Source organism: Neodiprion fabricii, chromosome 4 (assembly GCF_021155785.1).
Source record: "Neodiprion fabricii isolate iyNeoFabr1 chromosome 4, iyNeoFabr1.1, whole genome shotgun sequence".
Classification (NCBI taxonomy): Eukaryota; Metazoa; Arthropoda; class Insecta; order Hymenoptera; family Diprionidae; genus Neodiprion; species Neodiprion fabricii.
The window spans coordinates 23,442,767-23,464,429 of NC_060242.1; the positions used below are offsets into that span (position 1 = coordinate 23,442,767).

The window sequence follows — 21,663 nt, forward strand, 5'->3', positions numbered from 1 at the left end:
GAATAGCTGACACTGAATAATACGCATATTCGAAACTCTGCATTACTTATGGAAATCCAAGAAAATTCAGGAAATTTATTCAGAAGTTATCGAATGATTTCAAAATATATTCCATTAGTGCATTCACCGTAAAAAGATTCCCGGAGGATAAACAAGACATACCAAATCGGTTTCCCGAGCCTCATGATGGTCAATAAAAATGGGAAAAAAAATTGTCGTATAGCCGAGCGCATAACGAAACTGTATATCAAACAGTGCGCAGAATTACAGCTATTGCTCAACGGATCTAATAATAAATATAACATCGTTCGAACATTTAGTTTGTATTTACCTAGTATTATATTATCATTATCATTATCACTATACTTAATATACGGTGTGATCTTCCAAGGTAAGAACCGTCAAACGGGCCTCGATTTCTTTTTAATACAAGGTACAGACCAAAAGTTTTGCTCTCTACAGAAGTCTTCACCTTCTTGAAGAGTCTGTGGCAAATCCTCCCCCATAGTTTCGGGTAAATGCAGCACTAGAATTGATGCTACAACTGACACTAGCGTAAGCGTTATCATTGGTAGTTTGTCCCATATGTGTGTCTGTGGAATAAAATTATTACAGTCAAATCAACTGTGAAAAATCTGAATTTCTTAATTTTGCAATCGACGCAGCTCTTCTTAGCTTAGAACTGACCAACTTCTATATCAATCACGTAGTTAGTGAGTTATATGAATACTAAAATGATAAAAAAAAAAAAAAATTACACTTGTTAACGTTATATGGGCTCGGAACAAATCCCAGTGGGAAGTCTTAGGCTGGCCCCATCAAGGTCAGCCAAATTAACCACTTGTTTCTAATGAAATTGCAACTTTTTTTCATCGTTTCGTCATTTTTCAGTTTACTCCTAGGTTGACCCGTAGTGATTCTCAAGAGTGATGCTTTGTGTTACTTGGGTAGTCTATAATAGGTCGAAGTTATGTTCTTGAAATTTCATTTTTCTTTTTTTTCCAGTACAAATTTCTGAAAATTTCACTTTCGGGTATTGTTGCCAATGGGTCGGAACTTAGATTTAATTCATTCTAAGGTGAAAATATCTCATCGACAAGATTAGGACAATCGAATAGTGAATATTGACCCATTGTGGCCCACTCTTGGTTCTCCCCTACACCTAACAGTAAGACAATGAAAACGATGTTTGTTTACTAAACGTTTCGGATTCTTGGCCACGTTGCATCAGAGATAAAAACGCTGTTACCCAATCCTAATTAAAGTATTGGTCTCACTGAAAGTGCATTCTTAATTTCAAAATTAAGTAAACTTCCGACTTTGAAACTTATAATTAGCCTGAACGGAGTTTGCAGTTCAACCTGAACGTCAGATTAAATCGTTGATGTTGAAAATTATTTTAATGTGTGAGTTTTGCGGTCAATTTGCGAACAAACATGTATTTCAAATTTTGTCTATTCTCTATCTCAAGAGCAGGTGGAATGGAAATATACAATACCTGTTTCTACTATTTCCTTGTAAGTGCAACTAATCAAATTTTCCAACAAAAAATCAGATAACTTGAATGATACCAGATTAGAAATGTACCGGATAATTTAGTCAAGAGAGAACAGTTCACAAAGTTTAACTGGATAGCTTAGGGCATTTTATAATGCACCGATATCAACTCGCGTTCCTTACCATTTCGATAACGTAAGGTGCCATCGAATGTGCAATGATGCCAAAAATATGAACAAGGGCAACGCCTTGGGCACGAGCGGGTGTCGGTAATACTTCAGCTGCATATTGTAAAGCAACGTTTGCTGCCATGTTCAACAAAAACCTAGCAATCACTGCAACCACCAATGATGCAACGCCTAAAACATAAAAAAATGTATGTCAAATAAGACCGATAAGCTTCCGGTGCAATTGTAAGAGCAAGCTTTTACCTATTAAGTAATATGGAGAGTAACCAGAAATAAAAATTTAGGTGGACAATACCAGGATGAATCAGTATTTTTCTGTGAATAGTTTAATATTTTTACGATATTTGTTGTTAGAAATTTCCAGGACTAACAACAAGAACGCAATTTTATAATTGTGGTATAATCGTATTTTCGAAAGTCTTGAAATACGAAATTTAAATTGTCGTGAATAATTAACGTGACAGCCGGATACTCTACCTGTTTTTATGAATATCATTAAAAAACTGCAAACCGCTGTCAAAATTGTTGGAACGAAAGAGCAAGCACGTCTGCCCCATCGATCTAATACCAGAATAAGAAGAATCCCAGCTGGCAATTCAGTTGCGCTTGTAAGTGTAAATGACACAAACACGGATCCTGATAGCGATTTCAGGGAATAAACGTGCCCGTCAAAAGCCAATGCTGTCAGTGTCCTGGAAATTATTTACTCATTGTAGTCGATCAAACGCACGTCTATAATTGATTCGAAAACCAATGTGAACCGCATTCGAAGCCAGAGTAACCTGCAGTATCCGAATGCGAGCATTTTTATGAAACAGCTACCCTCGTTTCTGCTGAGTTATATCACAATTAAAATAAAACATCATTACGCGGTTCCGAATTAAAGACGTCGTCGAGTTTAAGGTATCGTGGATCATTATTACGGACGAGATGATGAAGTGATAAGACTGTATTCTGTGTTATATGTGATTAAAGTTGTTTGTAACAAAAATATCCATTCGAAAAAAACTGTATACCCAAAAATTGTGGGTTAAAAAAATATGGAAAAAACTACCAGACATTATTGAATATATAAATTTAAAAAAAAGTCTTGGTCAAAGATGATTCGAAACTTCTTAGAATACTCCACAACACGCCAGCCGATATCTAGTTATTCACACACTTACCAGAACAGAGTAACAAGAATCGTATGTTTCGCCAGGCGTCGTGTTTTAAATAAGTCTAGGACTGTAGCCGTTTGCTCCTCACGGTCGTCTTTCTCCTGATTGGCCTACATAAAATTGCCCAAGTTTTACAGATAAGTATGAAGAGACCAATCAATGTGGATTTTTGTGTTATGTTTACATGTATATCTATGGTACGTGCGTTTGCAGGCACTGTCATATCAACTCATCGAAACCCCTGAATTATATGGCCATTGGTCATACATACTAACCATAAATGCATCGTAAATAGCAGGATCTGGAGTCTTCTTATTGAATTGTGCGATTCTTTTCAATTTTGTTACAACTTTGTCCGACATACCAGAGGTCATGTACCACCTTTAACAATGAAACATTTATTTCGCCGAAGTAAGAACTACACATAGTTTAAATTAGTTAACATTGATACAGAAAATGCTTACGTCTCTACAAAGGAGCTACTTAAACGTGAAAGCCCGTACAAGTATAAAGACGTACTATTTTTTTTCTGCAATAACAGTCATCGGGGAACGACTGGCAAGTTTTTTATTCAAGTTAATAATCCTTTCAAACGTTGGCTAGGAATTTCTTTGTCAAGATTTTGTGCCTTGTGTCGTCAATATCCGTCTGTTTTACTTAATTAGACCCATGCCTCTTTCTAATACCCACTTTTTTAGTTTCATAACTTGAGCCGATTTATATTATTTTGCACACTTTAAGTCCGAAGGCCGCACTTATTTTAGAGGGGAGGGGGGCACTCTTTCTGACGATGAATAGATCGAATATTGGTTATTTACATCGGAGAACAGCTGCACCATTTAATAAGTAGAATTGTTAGTAATAAACTTTAATGAGTCAGTCAGAGGTCAATCGTCATCGCGAAAAAATCTGCAATGATTTAAATTAATAACAGGCGGGACTGTGACAACGGATTCATACTTGAGTATCGAATAGTCCTAATACCGGGATAATTAGAAACAACATCATGCTAATGTAGGTGTAATTAACGATCAATCTGAAGTTTAACTCCTAAAGTTATTCGGAAAGTTTACTTTTAATGATTATTAACCGCGAACTAAGACGAAAGTTCATCCCCGATATTTGAGGGATTCTCCGATATCTTGTTCATATACACGGTGGTGACGAGATTTAAGATATAAGTAAAAAAAAAAAAAAATATCAGTAAATCGGTATTCTCCTCACCTGGAACTTTCTGGAAGTATCCACGGCGTGACTATGGCATTTAGAAATGGAATTGCAAGCACGTAGCATAGAATTCTCCAGTCTGCGACGAAATAGGCTATCCATGGTAAAATTGTACTTGACAGCGCAAAGTAAAATCCAAAGGCACCGTTAACCACTAGACTACGTTTATCCACTGCCACGTACTCCAGTACTAATAAGTCAAAAAACAAATCATTTTTCAGAAAGAGATGAATATTACTGAGCAGTAGTGATTATTGTATGATTCAATTGACCACGCTAGATCAGCTTGCACAAACTTTTTATTGGAAGTTAACACTGGTTTTTCCATTGCAGTTACTCATTTATTTTCAGAAAAGAAAAAAAAACGAAACATCATTCCAACGTATTAACAGTACAGTCGCAAAGTGCACAAGTTTTATTCTCTTTAGTTTCCAAACTTTCCCCATTTTGCTATGAACGACGTGGTGAGCATATGTAGCCCCCTTATGAATGCCAGTATGACAGTTTTGTTCGAATTACCGTGCAAACTACTGTACTGAGTACAAGCTACTACTAGATACTAGTTTCAATGACAAACGTAGTAATTTAATTCTAGTTCAGCTTTGCAAGCATACACAGCGTGCGTTAGTTCCAGTTTGAAGGAAATACACTGTAGTAGAAGTGCCAAAGACAGCTTAGATGTACGTGGAATGTGCCTGTGGTGGATCTGCTACAAGATATGGAGTGTTTGAATTCACAGAATACTCATGGTACATTGACGCACGGATGCCATGCTATATTTCAATTCAATAAAGTGAAATTACTCTGGTTCCAGTTATTTTAATTTCTGGTAAAGGGAACCATGAAGATGATTTTACTTCTCCCACTGCGTCGTACGCGGCTCCTCCAGATTCGATTGCAGAGTTCCAAGAAATACATGATTTCAGTAATGCGTTCAGTGAATCGTATAAATATTTTTCGACACGTGGCCGAATCTGAATCACACTTTGCAAGTTGAACAGCACCAGTGTTAGAGACGCCACGCAAGTGGACCGAACGCTGAGTGAAAACTGTGTGCATTGGAATTACTTTGTTGGCCTATAGTGATGACTATATATAATCCAACAAACAAATTCTGCAAATTGTGACAGATAAATTGAACTTATTGATCCTACTTTTCTCCGAGATCACCATCAGCTATTTAGCTTCCATTTTGCCAACCTCTGACAGGCACAGCCGTACAGTTCAGACGAGTTACAAGCTTACTGGTTTCCCTATGTTCCACTTCAGCTGTAAGCAGAAATTTCTTCCTCTGCTCACTTCCAAGTAAATCAGAGCTTTACCACTATTAATCTTAAAAGACAACCCAATTTTTGCATGAATACTATTACGTTTAGGTGATTATATGAGATCCTTGTTTGATATTTCAAGTTGCGACGGTTCAAGAAAAATCTTTCTTTCATTCACGTCAAATTCTATACACACACACACGGCAGTTATCAATATATGCCACGTTTTCCACGGAATCTGCATTCTCCAGTTCTCAGAAATACTCACCGTGCACTACCGAATCCAAGCTCATATTGCTCGGATCGTATATTCACGTCTCAAGCAAGTTCATAAGCTTTTGAACGTTGTGAAAATTAGAAAATTAATGTATAATTACCAATAATCAGTGGAATGTTGATGCAGTTGTCAAACGCTAGTCCAGCGAAAAATCTGATGACGGCGAAGCTCCAAAAGGAATTAGCATAGGCGGTGGCGACTGTAGCAAGTAGACCTACTCCATTGCAAATAACGAGAGCAGGTATTCGCCCTTTGTGGTCCGCAAGCCATCCGAAGAGTAGACCGCCAACAATCGATCCACAGAAGAATATTGATTGGGCAGTAGAGACCAAGTACGAACGATCACACACCCAGTCGAGCTGATAAAAATATTAATATCACTCCATCCAAAAGCACAACATCAAACGATGAGACAACCATCTCTGCGTGCCTTAGCTTACCTTTATAATAATAATTTTTTTTCATATTAACTCGAAACGAGGGTTGTATGTATGTATATTAGGGTGGGCCGAAAAAATCGACTATTTTTTTTTTCACTTTGTACTCCGAAAACTTGGTTGGTAGAGACCTCAAAAACATTCTCTCCAATTATGAGCTCTTAATTTTAATAGGAAGGTTCTCCGCCTCGCAGTTTTCTATTTTTTTCTTATGGTGAGGAAGAAAAATACATATCTCGGTATGTACTATTTATAAAAAAAAATTTATCATATTTTCGTAGGAAATTGAATTCTCTACAAAAAAAGGTATCTTACAATTTTTTTGTATACCTCACTGTTCAGAAGATATTCACCGTCAAACTTCATACATGTATATATATATATATATATATATATATATTTAAAAAAATACAACGATCTCAAATAAACCAAAATACCATATCACTGCTGAAATAAATGAACACCTTACCTCCTGCCTCACTTCACTGAAAAAATTACAAGTTGCCGGCGCTGCTTAGACGTTTTTATCACACATGTATGAAAAGTGGGGCTTTGCGTAGCAGTTTAGCGGAACGAAAGTAGCCAATTTCATCTCAGTGTTGAAAAGATAGATTCCCACATGCGTAGTCTACATATAATTGCCAACTTTCGTCCCTTGTCACACAACATACTATTCATAAAAGAAGAACGCCCACTCCGTGTCGAAAAACACCTGTGTATAGAATTAGACCGTGTCGAATGATACCGTGTCAAATATTAAAGACGAGTTGTGCAAACGTTCATTTCGAATAATACTTAAGAAAAATAATGTCGTGTGGAATAAGGTTGGCTGCACAATGTGTGTGCGCGAAGTGGACTAATGCAAATGATAATGAGGTGAAAAAGGACCCTCTGTATTGCAGCTATCTTGAAGTGATTATAAAGTGCACATCCATTTCGAATGCCACGAGAGGATTTGTATCGAACCTTAGTTTAGTCTATAATCGCCCAAGTCTACCTGACATAACTGCGCTATCTTCGACCACACTCGTTGCTTTGCTTATATCTGATACTATAAATCTGTTTAATTTATTATTGAATTGCTCGTGAGCATATGCATTGAAACAAATATTAAATGAAACCGTCACTGAGAAAAATTCTCAGTTCCGGTTGCCGCTCAGTCCTTATAACTATGTATTTTCATTTTTTACTACAATCGACCAATTTACCAGTTCTAGATACAAAATAAAAATTAGTTTTGTAGCTTTTACCGGAAAGTCTAGTATCCGTTACTATTCTTTCTCATTACGATCACTCTTACTACATTTTCTTGTAACTGTTGCGAAAATTTAACGCTTGTGCAACAATAAATTGACGTTAAAGCCTTATTTAACTAAAAAAGTAGAGTAAACCAAACAAACTGATTTTGCGTTGCAATTACCAAAAAAGGATCGACGATAGCGCAAAATGGTTACGTGTACCTCGTTTTTCGTAAGTTCAACAATATTCATATAGTTTTTTTAACCATAGCTGTTTCACTGAATTTTTCCAGTTACTATGACAAATGAAATTTTTCGCAGTGTTCGAATATCCAATTGATTGAAAATATAATTTTATAGTGATCGCGAAGCCATTCAATCATTTCTGCACCGTTTGTGGCCAAGCCTTCATTTGCATTTGATCGATATGGCCATAAATAGATTAATAGATGGGTGTAACCGGTATTAAAGTAGCCAAAAATAATAAATCTTCGGCGATCGAAGAGCTTCGTAGCAGCAAGTTTTGGTATTAAAAAAAACGACTCACCTCAGCAGCCAAGCTTTTGTACGGAATCGAAGTCAAGTTGTACTCCCAAGTGGTACAACTCACTAAACTGCTGTTCTCCTTGGCACTACTGTCATTCCACCGGTGGCAAGTCTCATAGGGTGGATCTGCATTCAATAATTGTGGTATATTCTCGTTGCGTCTACAACAATGGAAAAAGTCTGATACTATTTTTATAGCTCCGTTTGTTACATATGTATGAGTGATCTTGTCATGCGTATACAGGTGACTTCTTTTCGTCATGGGTTGATTTTAATACAACACTCGAGTTTGATTTCCATTAAACGCAATGCAACTAGTCTGGAATTATACTTCTTGAAGTTGGTAGTTCACATAAATATTACATCTCACTAAAAAGTGCTCGTAGCGAAGTGTGGGAAGAAAATTAAAAAAATTTATTCTATTCGCTTAGGAAGCGTCAACTAAATGTTGAGGCAACTGAGTGCTATTTTCTGAGAGAATCTTTCTTTTGACCTAAACTAACTTTTTAGGGGGTGGCATGGTGGAAAATTGCAAATAACTTTTTTTTTTGAAAGACCATAGTATACATATACATACATCGTACATGTATATTTATTTGATTTTTATTTTATTGTGTTATTAAACTGCGAAATTTTAAAAGTTTCTCGGAAACACTATCAGTAACGCCATCACGTTATAAATTACATTACGCGGCAATCTTCAATTAGACTTCAAATAAGGGTTGTAATAAGAATATGAACACTTTTCTGCGCTACCTTCATCAACAACTCAACTACTTTGCAGTTTTTGAAAGGGGGTAGCACAGAAAGCAGAATTTGCGGCATGTGTGCATGTAAAGACTTTTTGACTCGTGTGCGACACTTTACACTCGTCAAAAAAAATCGCTATTTTACGCGAACTTGCCAGGAGGATAAGTACATAACACTCGATAGAGATACCAAAAATTTCAGGCGCAATCCCAAAATTCCCTAGGATCCAAGGAGTTTCCAAGGTAAAAAAAAACCCGATAGTAATTCAAGAAGTTGAAGGATTTTCCAGGATAATAGACACCTTGCGAAATCAGCTTGGCTTCTTTCTGTTTGATATCGAGATTAAATTCGCTGCTCGCCTTGCCCAGAAATACACAATAAGGGGTCATCCATTAATTATGTCACACGCAAAGAGGGAGGGAGGGGGATCGCCAAGCCGGACGAGATGTGCCGGGGGGAGTGGGGGTTCATAAGCTTCGTGACGTCACATCTAATCTAAAATATTAATACAACGAAATACGGCCACAGGTGAAATAAACGTCATACAAATATGATATTTTGAAGTTTAAAATTGTAAGTATTAACACTTTGCAGGACGCAAGGCTTTATGCAAAACATTCGTGTGTTGCATTTAATATTCATACACCGACAGACCGATACACCTTCATTCGATGCTAACTTTCGCTCCTTGATGGTCATTGTTTTTTAGTTCTGTTATTTATTTGCCGTTAAAAATGAACGTAATATATATTAAAATCTGTTTGATCAACAATGGCGACGATGCGCTATAGCTGGACGAAGAAAACGTTGACATTTCTGATATTCCCATTGCCATCCAAAACGATAATGAAGTGGATGCTGTGTCAGTAATGAATAATGTATAGGAATGGTTTGAAAGTCCATAGACACCGGATGATTAATTTTTTTCAGTGAAAGCAATATAAGAATGTACATTTTTTCACATTTATCTGAGAACGTACAAACTGCTACTTTGTGTGAAAATATTAATAAAACTTATGGTTTCAAACGGCTTCACTTTCATCGGTTAGTTACTGGATCCGTGCACGAAATTGATTAACAATAAGGTAATTGAACAAATATAATATGCTGCGTATACTTTTATATTACCTCAATACTTGTAATAGTATATTCAATCTTTTCCCGTAAGTCTTTAGAGTGAACTTTAGACTATTTCACATTAAATCTTACATTCGTTAGAATTTTAAAGGTTAAATTATATTTTAAAAAATGTACCTTTCCTCGATTGTTAAGTTTCCCAGTCCATCAACGTGACACCAATATGTAGTAGGAACCAAAGTGATGAAAAATTGCCCAAAATAAAGCACAGAGTACGTAAAACAATATGGAATTAAAGAGATTAGCAGGAGCCACTGATAGAACCCAAAATCTCCAACGTGTGGAAGCATATCATCGAAAGATTTCAAGTCGAGCCTCAGAGGTTCAGTACTTTCAATGTCGCTCCCTTGGGTGTCACCCGGCCTTCGATTATTAGGACGACTCTTCATACTTGCTACTGGCTGCGCACCTTGCAAGTTACGCGTTTAGCTGTGAAAAAAAAAATCTCAAATTAAAAATCAACGGTAGAACAAACAATAAGTGCGAGAACAAGTGCCTGGAATTTAGTGCCTCTCCCAATAGAACTGAACATGTTTCATTGATTCGTTTTATGCATGAAGGTTAAGCTTCTGAGTTTGTACCAATTTTTGTTCCAATACGATGTACGCGGTGAAAAAATATGATGCAATTGATACGTTGGGTGATTCATCGCCTACTATGTAATTTTCAAATTCATGTCAATAACGCGTGGAGGTAACCACATCCTGAATCAAGTACACAGATATTCACTTAAAACATTTGGTCCACGCGTCAATAAACCAAACTTTGAACCGTGTATTCGATCAAATTTCCCGCCTCAAAAGAGCCCCAACATGTCATGAAATTCGTTGATAATTCTGATTACTGAATTTTATACAACTTAAAATCTATACAGAGTAAACAAATTTTTCAGAGTAAAAAAATAAAAATTGTTCATTCCGACAGTTCAGTTGAAATACCCCTGATGTAATCAGAAATAATTGTAACGTGGATGTACATCTGTCTCTACACTTAATATTTAATAGTTCCAATTAAGTCTATTTTATATTTTAGCGTACTTGCTCTTGATGAAAGTTACATGTTAGCTTCAATTGAAAGCTTAACGAGCTGCTGCTAGTTGATCCTGTATACAGGGTGTTGCATTTTTAAGGTTATGATTAAAATCTGAAATTCTCGATTTTATACACAAGCGTTTTCTCTGACGCATGCGCACTTTCGAGTAACTTCATTTTATGCACTGCGTAATTGCGCGTAAGTTACCTAAACCACATTTCACACGCCGTCAGTGGCATCTAATTCGGTGCTTTTCAAATCAAACTTTCGTTCCTAGGTGTTGGATCTAATTCATGTGATTTCAACTCTCGCTTGGGCTCGTGCTGCATTCACACGAGTATAAGTGCAGAGGTGACGGTACGAGTCTAACGCTGCATTTCCACTCATCGGAAATCGGCCATTTTCCGCACTCGTAACGCAAATGACAATACACTATTTTTGAATCGAGGCTTTTTTGAAGCCACATATTTTAATCCAAAGCTTGCAGAATAGTGTGAGCTTAGGCATCTCATTATCATTCAACAACCGCCATTGACGAGTCATGATGCATAGGCAACGAAGAATTTTTTTATACAATAAACATTAATTTTATTATATGTATAAAAAAGGATTTACACCGTTGGTTAGACAGTGTATATCAAATTACTGAAACCGTGGAATCATAGATATATTAGAAAAATACTGATACAAATCGTATACATATAACGCCAAATATACGAAATAAAGATAACCTCGTAACATCTTTAAGTATATAATCATGTGGCATTCATAATCAAGTGGCATTACCGAATGTCAATTATCCACCATTGCAGCCTAATCAGATTAGCAAGTATTAAAATATTAAGGACATCAAGGCACAGATAACATAATGAATAAACATTAAAAAAAAAAAACTCGTGAAGCGAGTGAGTCCGGCATGTATGATGCAGATTGTCTCGATATTGTTGAGACTTACGCAAGTAAATGTTTATAAAGATCCAAATAAATAATAACTAGGTCTATACGACCACGAGGTTTTTTACACCAACTCAACCATTGTTTGATCAAAAATTTGATCTTGGCCATCCCCGATTTGTTAAAAAAAAGTTGAAAGAAAAAATTGTCTGCTATGAATATTACCTTCGAAATACATTTTATTAATTTACCAAAATATAATTTTATCCAAAAATATAAGGTGTTTCAAAAGTGCGAACAACAAAATAGATTCGAAATCGTCGGGGTTCAACGTACGTTTAGTTGAAACTTTATTCGAAACTTTCCAAAATTCAATTTCAGCCTTGGTAGACAAGGTATATACTGGAAAATAAATAACGAGTATGTGAGATAAATTTCAGCGATTACGACTGACTTAAATCTTTCTGCAAGCAATGTTTTAAATTTACTAACTATTATAATGTAAGGAGTTACATATACTTGGTAGTGGACCAAGTTTCGTACAAGGTCGCGCATTCCGCCATTTGTCGTCATGGCAAGTCACGCTGAGCCTAAAGCGCAGTCAAAATACAACATAACCTCAATTATAACCCTGATAAACGCATAAACAAACGTGGTGGGCCATGCTACGCGTTGATTCTCATCGTTTCACGATTTTAATAAAATGTACAATTGTTCGGTTAAGAGTTGTAAGAATCGTGATGGGGCCTGCAGAGATAAAAGCATTCGCATTTCGACTACGCGCGGACCGAAGAATTGATCGCTTCTTGTGACGTCTACTGACGGAACTTTTCTGTTGGTTCGTCAGAAAAGCTGTGTTGCAGCACGCCTAACTCGTTAGACTATGATAACTCACGGACATAAAACCACTCCAGTTATACACAAAAAAAAAAAAGGAATACTTGAAAACGAGAATTTGGAGAATAAAATTATACTTGTAGTTTTATCGGCGATACTACATGGAATAGAGTGGACCTGCGATTTTTAACAACGGCTCAAGTGTGGAATAGTTGATGGCCGAGGCAAAATTTTTGCTACAACATATAATGTACAAGATGTGCGTCCACTACAGATCTCGTTTTTCAATGAGAAGAGGGTCTTTATTTATTGCCGTTTCAAACAGTATAACAACTGACAGTCAACCGCCAATCTATTGAAAAGGCATTTGTGTGAGAATTATTTTTGTTGGAATTATTTTGCTACAACACGTATATTTCACACCTTATGAACATTTCATTAATTCCAATAAAATTCAATCAGTAACAACGTAAAGAATTTGATTTGCAATAAAAAATAACGTTAAAAAAAAAAAAACGATTGCATGGATGCTAAAAGGGTATAATGTCTATTTATGTGCATACATACACACATATATATATATATATGTACATACCATCGTCAACGCCAATCTGGTTGGTTGAAATTTTTTATAACTACATGAGCAAAGAAAATTGCTATAAGCAGAACCATATCGCTGACATTCTGGAAATTACAAGACCTTTTTCCTCTTTCATATCAACGTGACAGAAGAACTTTGGAATATATGAGGTAAAAAAAAAAAAAAGAAAAAAAAAATAAAAAATGAAAATTTAATAGATTTAAACTGCTTCAAATTCGTTTCCCACTTTGAACTGAACAACAAATGTCGAGAAGGTAAATTGACAGCAAACATGAAGTTGAACTTTATCCCTATATGGAATATAAATATGAATGAATAAATATCGTATAATTCATGCACCTAAAATTCAAGCGCCGTATCAATGAAACATTTGTCCTTGGTCGAGATGTCAGGTTCTTCTTTCGCAATTTGAGACGTCACGTTCTTCCACATTGTCGTCGACATGCCGTGACAGTCGAGATCTTCACGAAAACGTGTAATCTCGTAGGTACAAGATATAGATAGACACGTATAACCCATGCAATAATACTATGCTCTTACAACGTTAATCTAATACAATCAATTTACATATATACTATACGCTTATCTCTCATACGCTCGCGCGTGTCGCAGATATATATAGCTAAATGCCCCTGAAATTGTGTTATTTACGAGGTGATTCAGTACGTGGGGATCACCGGACACTCGCTAATTCGTAGGAAGAAAGTAAAACTTAAATTACTGTTTTGACAATTTTTTCCTAAACCAACGGTTTTCGAAACCTGTAACTTTGAGGTTTTAGTAGGGATTTGTGCTACTATCTGTGAAAAAACTCACATCCTCATACCATGCAATCTCGACGGATTGCACAGACTCGAAACCTGACGTTTTTCCATTTACAGGAAATACGATTTGTCCATATTACTCGGTATAATGATGTAATTTTTTTCTCAGATAGCAGCTACTAATGCCCACTAAAACCGCACTGTCACAGAGTTTCTTGAACATTATTACTCTTACAGTATAACATTACTGAGAACGTATCCGAAACACGTCACGTCACAGCTTATTGTTAGATAAGTCATGATCGTGTGGGTAAAGTAATTGCAAGGTTGCTATTATCGCTGCATTGTCGAACCTGATATTATCTGATTCGCAAATGTACGTAGAGCACGGACTTGTGGACCAAGCTATCCCTTGCGGGGGTGAAGCGGAAGCTAAATTAGAAAAGGAATCAATCCTCGGCCATCTCGAGGAGCGATACGTATGTACAGGGAATTCCTGGTTAACGGACAACCTCCGAGCCACGTGCCACCATCAGCGCCGACAAAGTTACAAAATAAAAAGTTTTATTATACTCAATACTCGATCGGAGTCGTATTTTCCGTGATAAATCAAGTGTAAGATTAAAATGGGACACCCGGTATATCAGTGGTATCGGACAAATGCTGGGACGAAAACTTGCGCACGTGTTGGCGCCGGTAAATACCGTACCACAAATGTCCGTTATAGTTCCTCTCGTACCCCCCTATGATTCATACCCCTCGTCGATAACAATCGTTTGCGATCCGTTCATAAGTCCGTTGTTTGCGCTATATTCAAAGTGTCTAAGAATGAATGCTATTAACTTTGGTTAATTCAGCATTATTCATCCATGATTTCCTGACTACATTATTTTTTGGGATTTTGAAACATTTGGTGAAGTTCTATCACCGTAGTAACTCTATTTGTCAGTAACAATCACTGAACTTTATAGTCGGGGAGCTGAGGGACCAAATATGCAACAGGTTTATAAATACCGATATTTTAATCTTGTTGTTAGGTCAGATATCAGTTTGCAGTCAGCCAGTTTTGGCTCCAGACTTGTAAAAAAAAACATGTATGTCGCAACTGTTTTATAAAATCTTAAAATTAGTCTGCGAACAGTAAGACAACTAAAAAACTATGTAGACATGGTCAGTCTGCAAAATATTGGAACAGTACGCGTCAACAGCACGCTAAACTCATCAAAAAATTAAGTTGGTGCAAGTGATTTATAAAATTTACAATTTTGCGTACAAGTAGTTTGTAGTATTCAAAACAAGACCAACATATTCAGTCCGAATTTTTATGGACAAACGCTGTCGGCGGTAATTAGAAGAGCGCTCCGCACGCTTGATTTATATAACGCTATTGACCGCAAAATGGTTTTATGTAATTGAGAAAAAAAAAACAATTTAGACAAACCCCATTTTTCTCCCGTTGCTCGATTTAAGTATGTTTCGTGTTAAAAAAATTATAGATAATATTCCGTATTATAACCATTTATTTTATTATTAAATATAATCAGCTCACACCAAAAAGCGCGCTATGTAAATTAACTTTCTATTGACTGCCGACGGCGTTTGTTCCAAAAGAATTCGGAATGATTATATTTTTATTGTTAGACTGTAGTGATCTGACAACGAACGTCGCTACTGAGGAAGGATAAGATTTTATTGTTCTATCAGTTACGCAATGCTCGATTCTGAAGAATAGGGTATAATTTCGAGTTTCGACAGAATATATTATATATTTATATGTATAGGTATAGTCATAGGCAGTATAGATCGTAGACGGAGTTATCAGAGTTACAATAGAGGTTGACAATTAGAGTCTACACGCATATAGATAAACCTTGATCAAATAATACGCATTAAAGTACCGACAAATTGGGGGAAAAATAGTGTTACGCAATTTTAGAATCACTGGCGACATTATTCAAGTATTAAAAACGACAATTTTTTTTCTCCATCAGTATCTATTGAGACATGGTTTACAAAATCAGTGAGGAACATTTCTTCCCATTTCACGGATTTAGAGATGTTGGAATTTTATACTGTACTATTTATTACTATACCAGATTTTCCTCCATGCAATGTTCACGGAAAATAAACAATGTCATATAAAACAAGATCTTTAGAAGCGACCAGAGGTTTGAAGTTCCAAATGATTTAACTTGTTACATATTCTGTTAGAATAATCGAGTGCAAGGAAAGAATCATCATAGCTGATACACTAGAAGCTGACCTGAGGAAAGTCATTTTACAGCGCAGATAATTTTTTCCAATTATTCAGTCGGAAGTTGGAATTTCCTATGAGGCTGAAGTTAATAACGTTAACGTAACGAAACGTGAGGATAAAATTCATTATTGCGCAATTTTAGAATGACTTAAGGAGTTGGCTTTGTAAAATATGAGTATATTTTATTCATTATGTTTTACTAAATTTCAGACATTCCTAAAGATGGAAAGTAACGATTTTTTCTAAGCAAGCATCGTTACAGTATTTACAGTATCGTTAGTAAATTCACCTCATAATGTCTTAGCTGTAACCTGGTACTAAACTGTAACGCGTTTTCCTCGTAATAGCATCGTCGATAGTTCTGTCGCGAAAACTCAAGAATAACTTGCGATATCACCTATATTTTTTTTTTTTTTTTTTTTTAGTCTACAAAATTAAGACAGCCAAATTTTCTATAAACTTGACCGAATTCCGCGGACAAAAATTAATTATATACGGCCGTTTAACAACAAACAATTGCCTTGTTCATTTTTTTTTTTTTGTTTACTTTTGGCTGCTACTGTTCTAATTTTGAATCTTTTATACAAAGTCTAGGTTCAGTTTGTCAACGAGATCTCACGACGAAAATTATGCAAAGACAAACAAAAAATTCGAAATCCGTTCACACGAAATCGCGGCAACAACAGAGCAGTGGGCGAACCACGCGGTTGTCTTAAACCCTCAATATTTCCTTTAATTATATATATTAACACATTACAAAACGACGTATGTTTAATCGTTCGTTCGCAAATTCCATTCCAACTTTATCGAGTTTTCGCCTGTTCAGCACCGCGTCCTGTTACGATCCCACGAAAAAATGACCCAGTTAACCAGTACGAAATAAAGCACGAATATAAAGGCTCCCCACACCGCCCGTTTGTAAAGACTCCAGGTGGGACGGGTCAGCATGTACGCACTATAACGAACTCATTTTCAACTCACAACTCGAATTCGCTCGAAGTAAATCCTTGCTCGAAATGGTAATTTGGGTTAAATAAATGTTACGTCCGCATCACACTGAAATCGCAATTTAATCCGTTCACAATGTCAAGTAGAATCATGAGCGGCGTCACGTGTGTCGGCTGTAACACGAGTCACCAGCCACGACTCGTAACGCAAAGATCTCGACTCCGCAACGCGGAACAAGTGAGACTGCCAGCTGCTGGCGCCGGCATGTCGAAATAACGGTCGAAGGGGTGGGGCGTGAATTCGACGGAGATAATGTTATCCCAAATCCAGCAACAATGAAAGAGAAACACTGAACTGCGCACGCACGTCAATTTCTATCAATGCCACGGTTGTCGGATCGCAATGACGAGTGTGTCACGTTGTCACGCAATGCTATAATAGAATCATGTGCCAGAGACGCTGAATTTTTTTCTGCTTGACTATCGGACTCGCTCGCCCTCCTCTAGGTTCCCATCCCAAGCCGGTCGGTGAACGAGGAATTAATGGTGACATGTTATTTTTAAATTTCGGAATTTTTCGAACTCCGGAGTGTTGCACTCCTCCTGGGATTCGACCCGATCCGACACAACTGACTCAAGACAGCATGTGTCGTTTGCTGTGCAGGGTCGAATTGTATAATTTCACATCTCAACTTTCCCACCGCCCAGGCATTTTGATCGGATGACTAGACTTTGCAAACTAATCGGAATGCTTGGATGGTGAAATTACGTAATCGACACCGAGTTTAAATGGATGCTAGCAGACGACGTAGTCAAAATACGTGTTCCCTATTTAAAATCACCAAGTACTCAAGAAATTTCGATTTTTTTTTGTACCTCTTCCAGTTTTCGAGATATTCATTCGCTTGGGACGATTAGAAACCACCACCCTGTTATTGTAATTATTTGTTATCTATGTAAATATATATCAATTTTTCGATCAATGTAAATTGATTCCGGCTTTTCGGAAGCGTGAAAAAATTTGAAAAAACATCAAGTGTTGCGTTTTGTATGAGCTGTCGGATAGCGTTATGAAGAGATTTCGAGAAACGAAACGTAACGGGAAAATAATTATTTTCAGTGAGGCTGCTGACTGTAAACGACAGTCAGCCATTACAGACAATCATTATAGTGCAATCGAAATTTATGGTTACGCCGTTATGCTGGTTTTTGTTACAAAAAAATTTCTTGGGCCCTCGATATAATGAAATTCATGAGTTACATCGAATCCAAAAAACTGGCAACAGTTATTTATGCGCGAATTATATACTCTCCATTTCCAAGCTGCATATTATTATTATATTACTGAGAAACTCATTAATAAAGCTATCTGCGCGTTCATAACGTGTCATCGTTGTATAAACTAGTTTTAAAACCTTCGCTCGGGGTCGGATGCCTAGTGCAACTGGTTTTTGGGCTCGTACGCTTGCATACTCGTTGTTAGTGTTTTACCAGATGACATAGTTCTAGGGGAGAGTGGGGCACGATGGACTTCCCAAAGAATTCTGGTATTTGCTTCACAGTATACAGAATGAACACTGTCTTTGTGCATGTGACGCGAACCGAATCTGCCCGTAAGATTTTTTCTATATAATACTACAAATCACGATTACAAATGCATGTAAGTATAACGTATTGTGATTTTATGACAATAAATTTCGTCAAAAAATACCACAGAACAATCAGCTAAGTGCTGACAGATTTGAAACACGACGCACAGCAATTTTAGCTCTAATTGAACGACGTTATTGTCATGTATTCCTATGTACACAATGCCAACTATTCACCAATTGCAATTTCTTGATCCTGGTCGTTCGGTTTTTTTCCGATTCAAAATGTTATCTGAAGCATGCATATTGGTTTGATAGTAAAAAACATGACGTTTTCAATAATCAAACTTGTAAACTTGAAAATTAGTCCGGAAGGTCAAAAGTCATCAGGTCAAGGACCTGGACAGCCAGAACTACGGAGCGCTTGTCCTGGAGGTCCAGATCCATTAGGTGGAGGACCTTGACAGCTAGAATACGAAACATTAGTCCTACAAGTAAAAAGTCACCAGGTTAAGGACCTGGACAGCCAAAACTACGGAGCGCTTGTCCTGGAGGTCGAGATTCACCAGGAAGCGGACCCGCAGCGCAGAATTCAGGAGGTAGAAAACCCGGTACTCGAAATCTGAGGAGCGCGATTCTCATACGTCCTGTCTACTGCGCGGTTGTTTCCAGACTGACGAATTCGGCTAGCTGATTTTGGTCGTGACGATTACTATAGATCGATGACGTCAAGGGAGAAAAAATTTTGAGTGACGTCATTTTCTGAACATCCGAGCATCCGACATCCAAACTTTGGTTTCGAACTTTAATAATATGTATGATGTATGATGTATGATATGATATGATTATTATAGCGCATAAAACATGGTTATTTATTCTTTTGAGTCAGTGTTAAGATTCGTAAATATGGTCAAACCTTTGGCTTCGGCTTCGGCCAAAAACTGACCGTTGCGCTTAGGTCTGTCCACAGACCGTGGGTTGGACACTGCAAATATGTGATGTCTGAAACGCAGCATGTGCATTTCCTTCTAGATCGATGACCTAAAGAAGGAAAAGAGGCGTGGCGGGGGGGGGGATCGCAAAAGTACGAGTAGATTTATGTATCCCGAATGGTATCCCTAACCTAATCGATTATTTCAACCAAAGAAGAGATCTCCAGAGTAATAAGAAAAACTGGAAAAGTAAACCTAACCTTTGGAAATTCGAGGAAAGTTTTGTTAAGAACAGAGTACTTTAGCACATATCTTCGAGCAAAAGAGAATAGCTAACAAAGAAAAAGGAAAAAAAGGAAAAGAAGGCCTGCTTACCTGAATAGGATATAGTGACTCGGTGGTGCACATGATTTGGTTATTTCTTAAGAAAACTTCAATGCGTTACATTTCTCTACTATTAAATTAACAGTTAGAAACGTTTTGTTTATTTGTAAATTTTATTGTTAGATTTAAAAACTATTTTTTAATAAAGGTAGAGAACGCGAGTAGTTATTTGATGAATCGAAAATATCTATTAATTTGTGCAATCCTCTTTCATTTTATAACATTTATATCAATCTCGATTTAGGGCATTGATGGATATTACCGCGCACAAGCGGTAATTGGGCTCCATATAGTTGACCCCTCATTTACCTCTGTTGGATTATAAATTTTCGAAAAATCTCCCTCACATACCTCTTTCTCTCTGATTCCTACGCTACATTTTCTGTATACGCGGAGCTACTTCCAGTAGTATATGCTCCAAGAAATACACCTAAGAAATTTTCCCGGTTTTGAACTTTCTATTTTTGTATTTGTCGATATTGGTTATTATGTTCTTTCTTTGTATATGTGGGATTCCACGCCAACTCAGTGAACGGTTGACCATGATATCTTGCAATTTCACTAAGGATTGTTTTTCCGTTACTACAACCACTACAACTGAAAAGCTTCTAAGAATTTTTTCAAATTTTTTCAATCACTCGGCTACCCCATCATTTTTCAAACCCGTCTCAAAAATACCCAAATTGATTTTTATGAAACATGAAAAAAAACATTTGGTTTCCGAAATGATACATTTCCACGTAAGATTCAAAGTAGAACCTTTTCTGGGCAGTATAAAGCATAGACATATAAGAATAGACCTCGTGAGCGGGCTGAGAGGCCGATAGCGCGGTAGAAAGAGAAAGCTGCATATAGGCCCTCCTCTATCCTTGTCTAATCGCGCATGCGGGGAACACGCGAGTTGTGTATGCCAGTATACTACACTGCGTGAGAATGCTGAGTGTGCATGCGCGCGATTAGACAAGGATAGAAGGATGGGCCCCAATGGGCCCACATGCAGCTTTCTCTCTATCCCGCTATCGCATACACCAACGGGCTGCTACCTCCGAGCTCGCGCGGTCTATTCTTATATGTCTATGGTATAAAGTAGCGGCAGCAGCAGGAATTCACTGAAAGTTACTAACACTTCCGGCACAAGTTTTTGCTGCTCGAAGTTCATTCATGCGAACTCAAGACGTTCTATGAGTAGCGCTGCTGCTGCTGCGTCAAATAACTAGACAGATTTTAGTAATATCTGGTAAGTTACTAAACTGCTGCTACTTTTTGCTGCCTATAATATCCCACGTTTAAGGTGCGTTCGGATATTAGCCCTTACTGCCGTCAACAATCTTTTATCTCTTGCGCTGCCGAATTCGTGAGTAACTCTGCCTCTGTCCTAGGGAGTGTTGAGCGCTGCCAGCTAATTTCTGAACGCACCCTTATACAAGATACTCTCAGCTTACCTTTATGTTTTCCCCGTGCGGCAGCTGTTCCTACTTTTTCAATCGTGCAACAGAGAAAGACAGTCCTGCTATTGCTTTCTCTTTCTAATTACGGTTCAAGCTCGGTGCATACACCGCGTAGTCTATCTCTATGAGTCCATGGGTGATCCATGGTCACATCACTGCATCACGTTCCCGTCCATCTTGCAATTCGAAAATGCCACCTATGGGATTCTGAACGTAGTCACACACGATACTGACGTAAGCTAGTCTCTTCTTT

At 37.3% G+C, this 21,663-nt stretch overlaps 1 protein-coding gene across 4 annotated transcripts; it reads right to left on the reverse strand.

Annotated features, from left to right (window-relative positions):
- Positions 1-307: 307 nt before the first annotated feature.
- On the reverse strand, positions 308-21,562 carry LOC124180002 (organic cation transporter protein-like). Of its 4 annotated transcripts, none has more exons than XM_046564961.1 (10): positions 21,405-21,562; positions 9,843-10,154; positions 7,840-7,999; positions 5,718-5,976; positions 4,070-4,262; positions 3,121-3,226; positions 2,852-2,955; positions 2,163-2,377; positions 1,681-1,856; positions 308-593 (listed from the first exon to the last, which is right to left on the reverse strand). In XM_046564961.1, the coding sequence occupies exons 2-10, from the start codon at positions 10,112-10,114 to the stop codon at positions 402-404; spliced, it is 1,677 nt and encodes a 558-aa protein (XP_046420917.1). In that variant the 5' UTR covers positions 10,115-10,154; positions 21,405-21,562; the 3' UTR covers positions 308-401. The 4 variants fall into 4 exon arrangements, with proteins under 4 accessions (XP_046420917.1, XP_046420918.1, XP_046420915.1 ...); XM_046564962.1 differs by lacking the exon at positions 21,405-21,562 and adding an exon at positions 17,092-17,399 and having other exon boundaries at positions 7,840-7,964; positions 10,057-10,154; XM_046564959.1 differs by lacking the exon at positions 21,405-21,562 and adding an exon at positions 17,092-17,399.
- Between the last annotated feature and the right edge of the window lie 101 nt (positions 21,563-21,663).

Bases quoted from the DNA above. Each gene is read 5' to 3' on its own strand.
- LOC124180002 (XM_046564961.1), bottom strand. From the start codon at position 10,114: ATGAAGAGTCGTCCTAATAATCGAAGGCCGGGTGACACCCAAGGGAGC. The intron at 5,977-7,839 runs GTGAGTCGTTTT...TATTTTTATCAG, and splicing joins ACAAAAGCTTGGCTGCTGAG to CTCGACTGGGTGTGTGATCG. The intron at 2,956-3,120 runs GTTAGTATGTAT...AATTTTATGTAG, and splicing joins CTATTTACGATGCATTTATG to GCCAATCAGGAGAAAGACGA.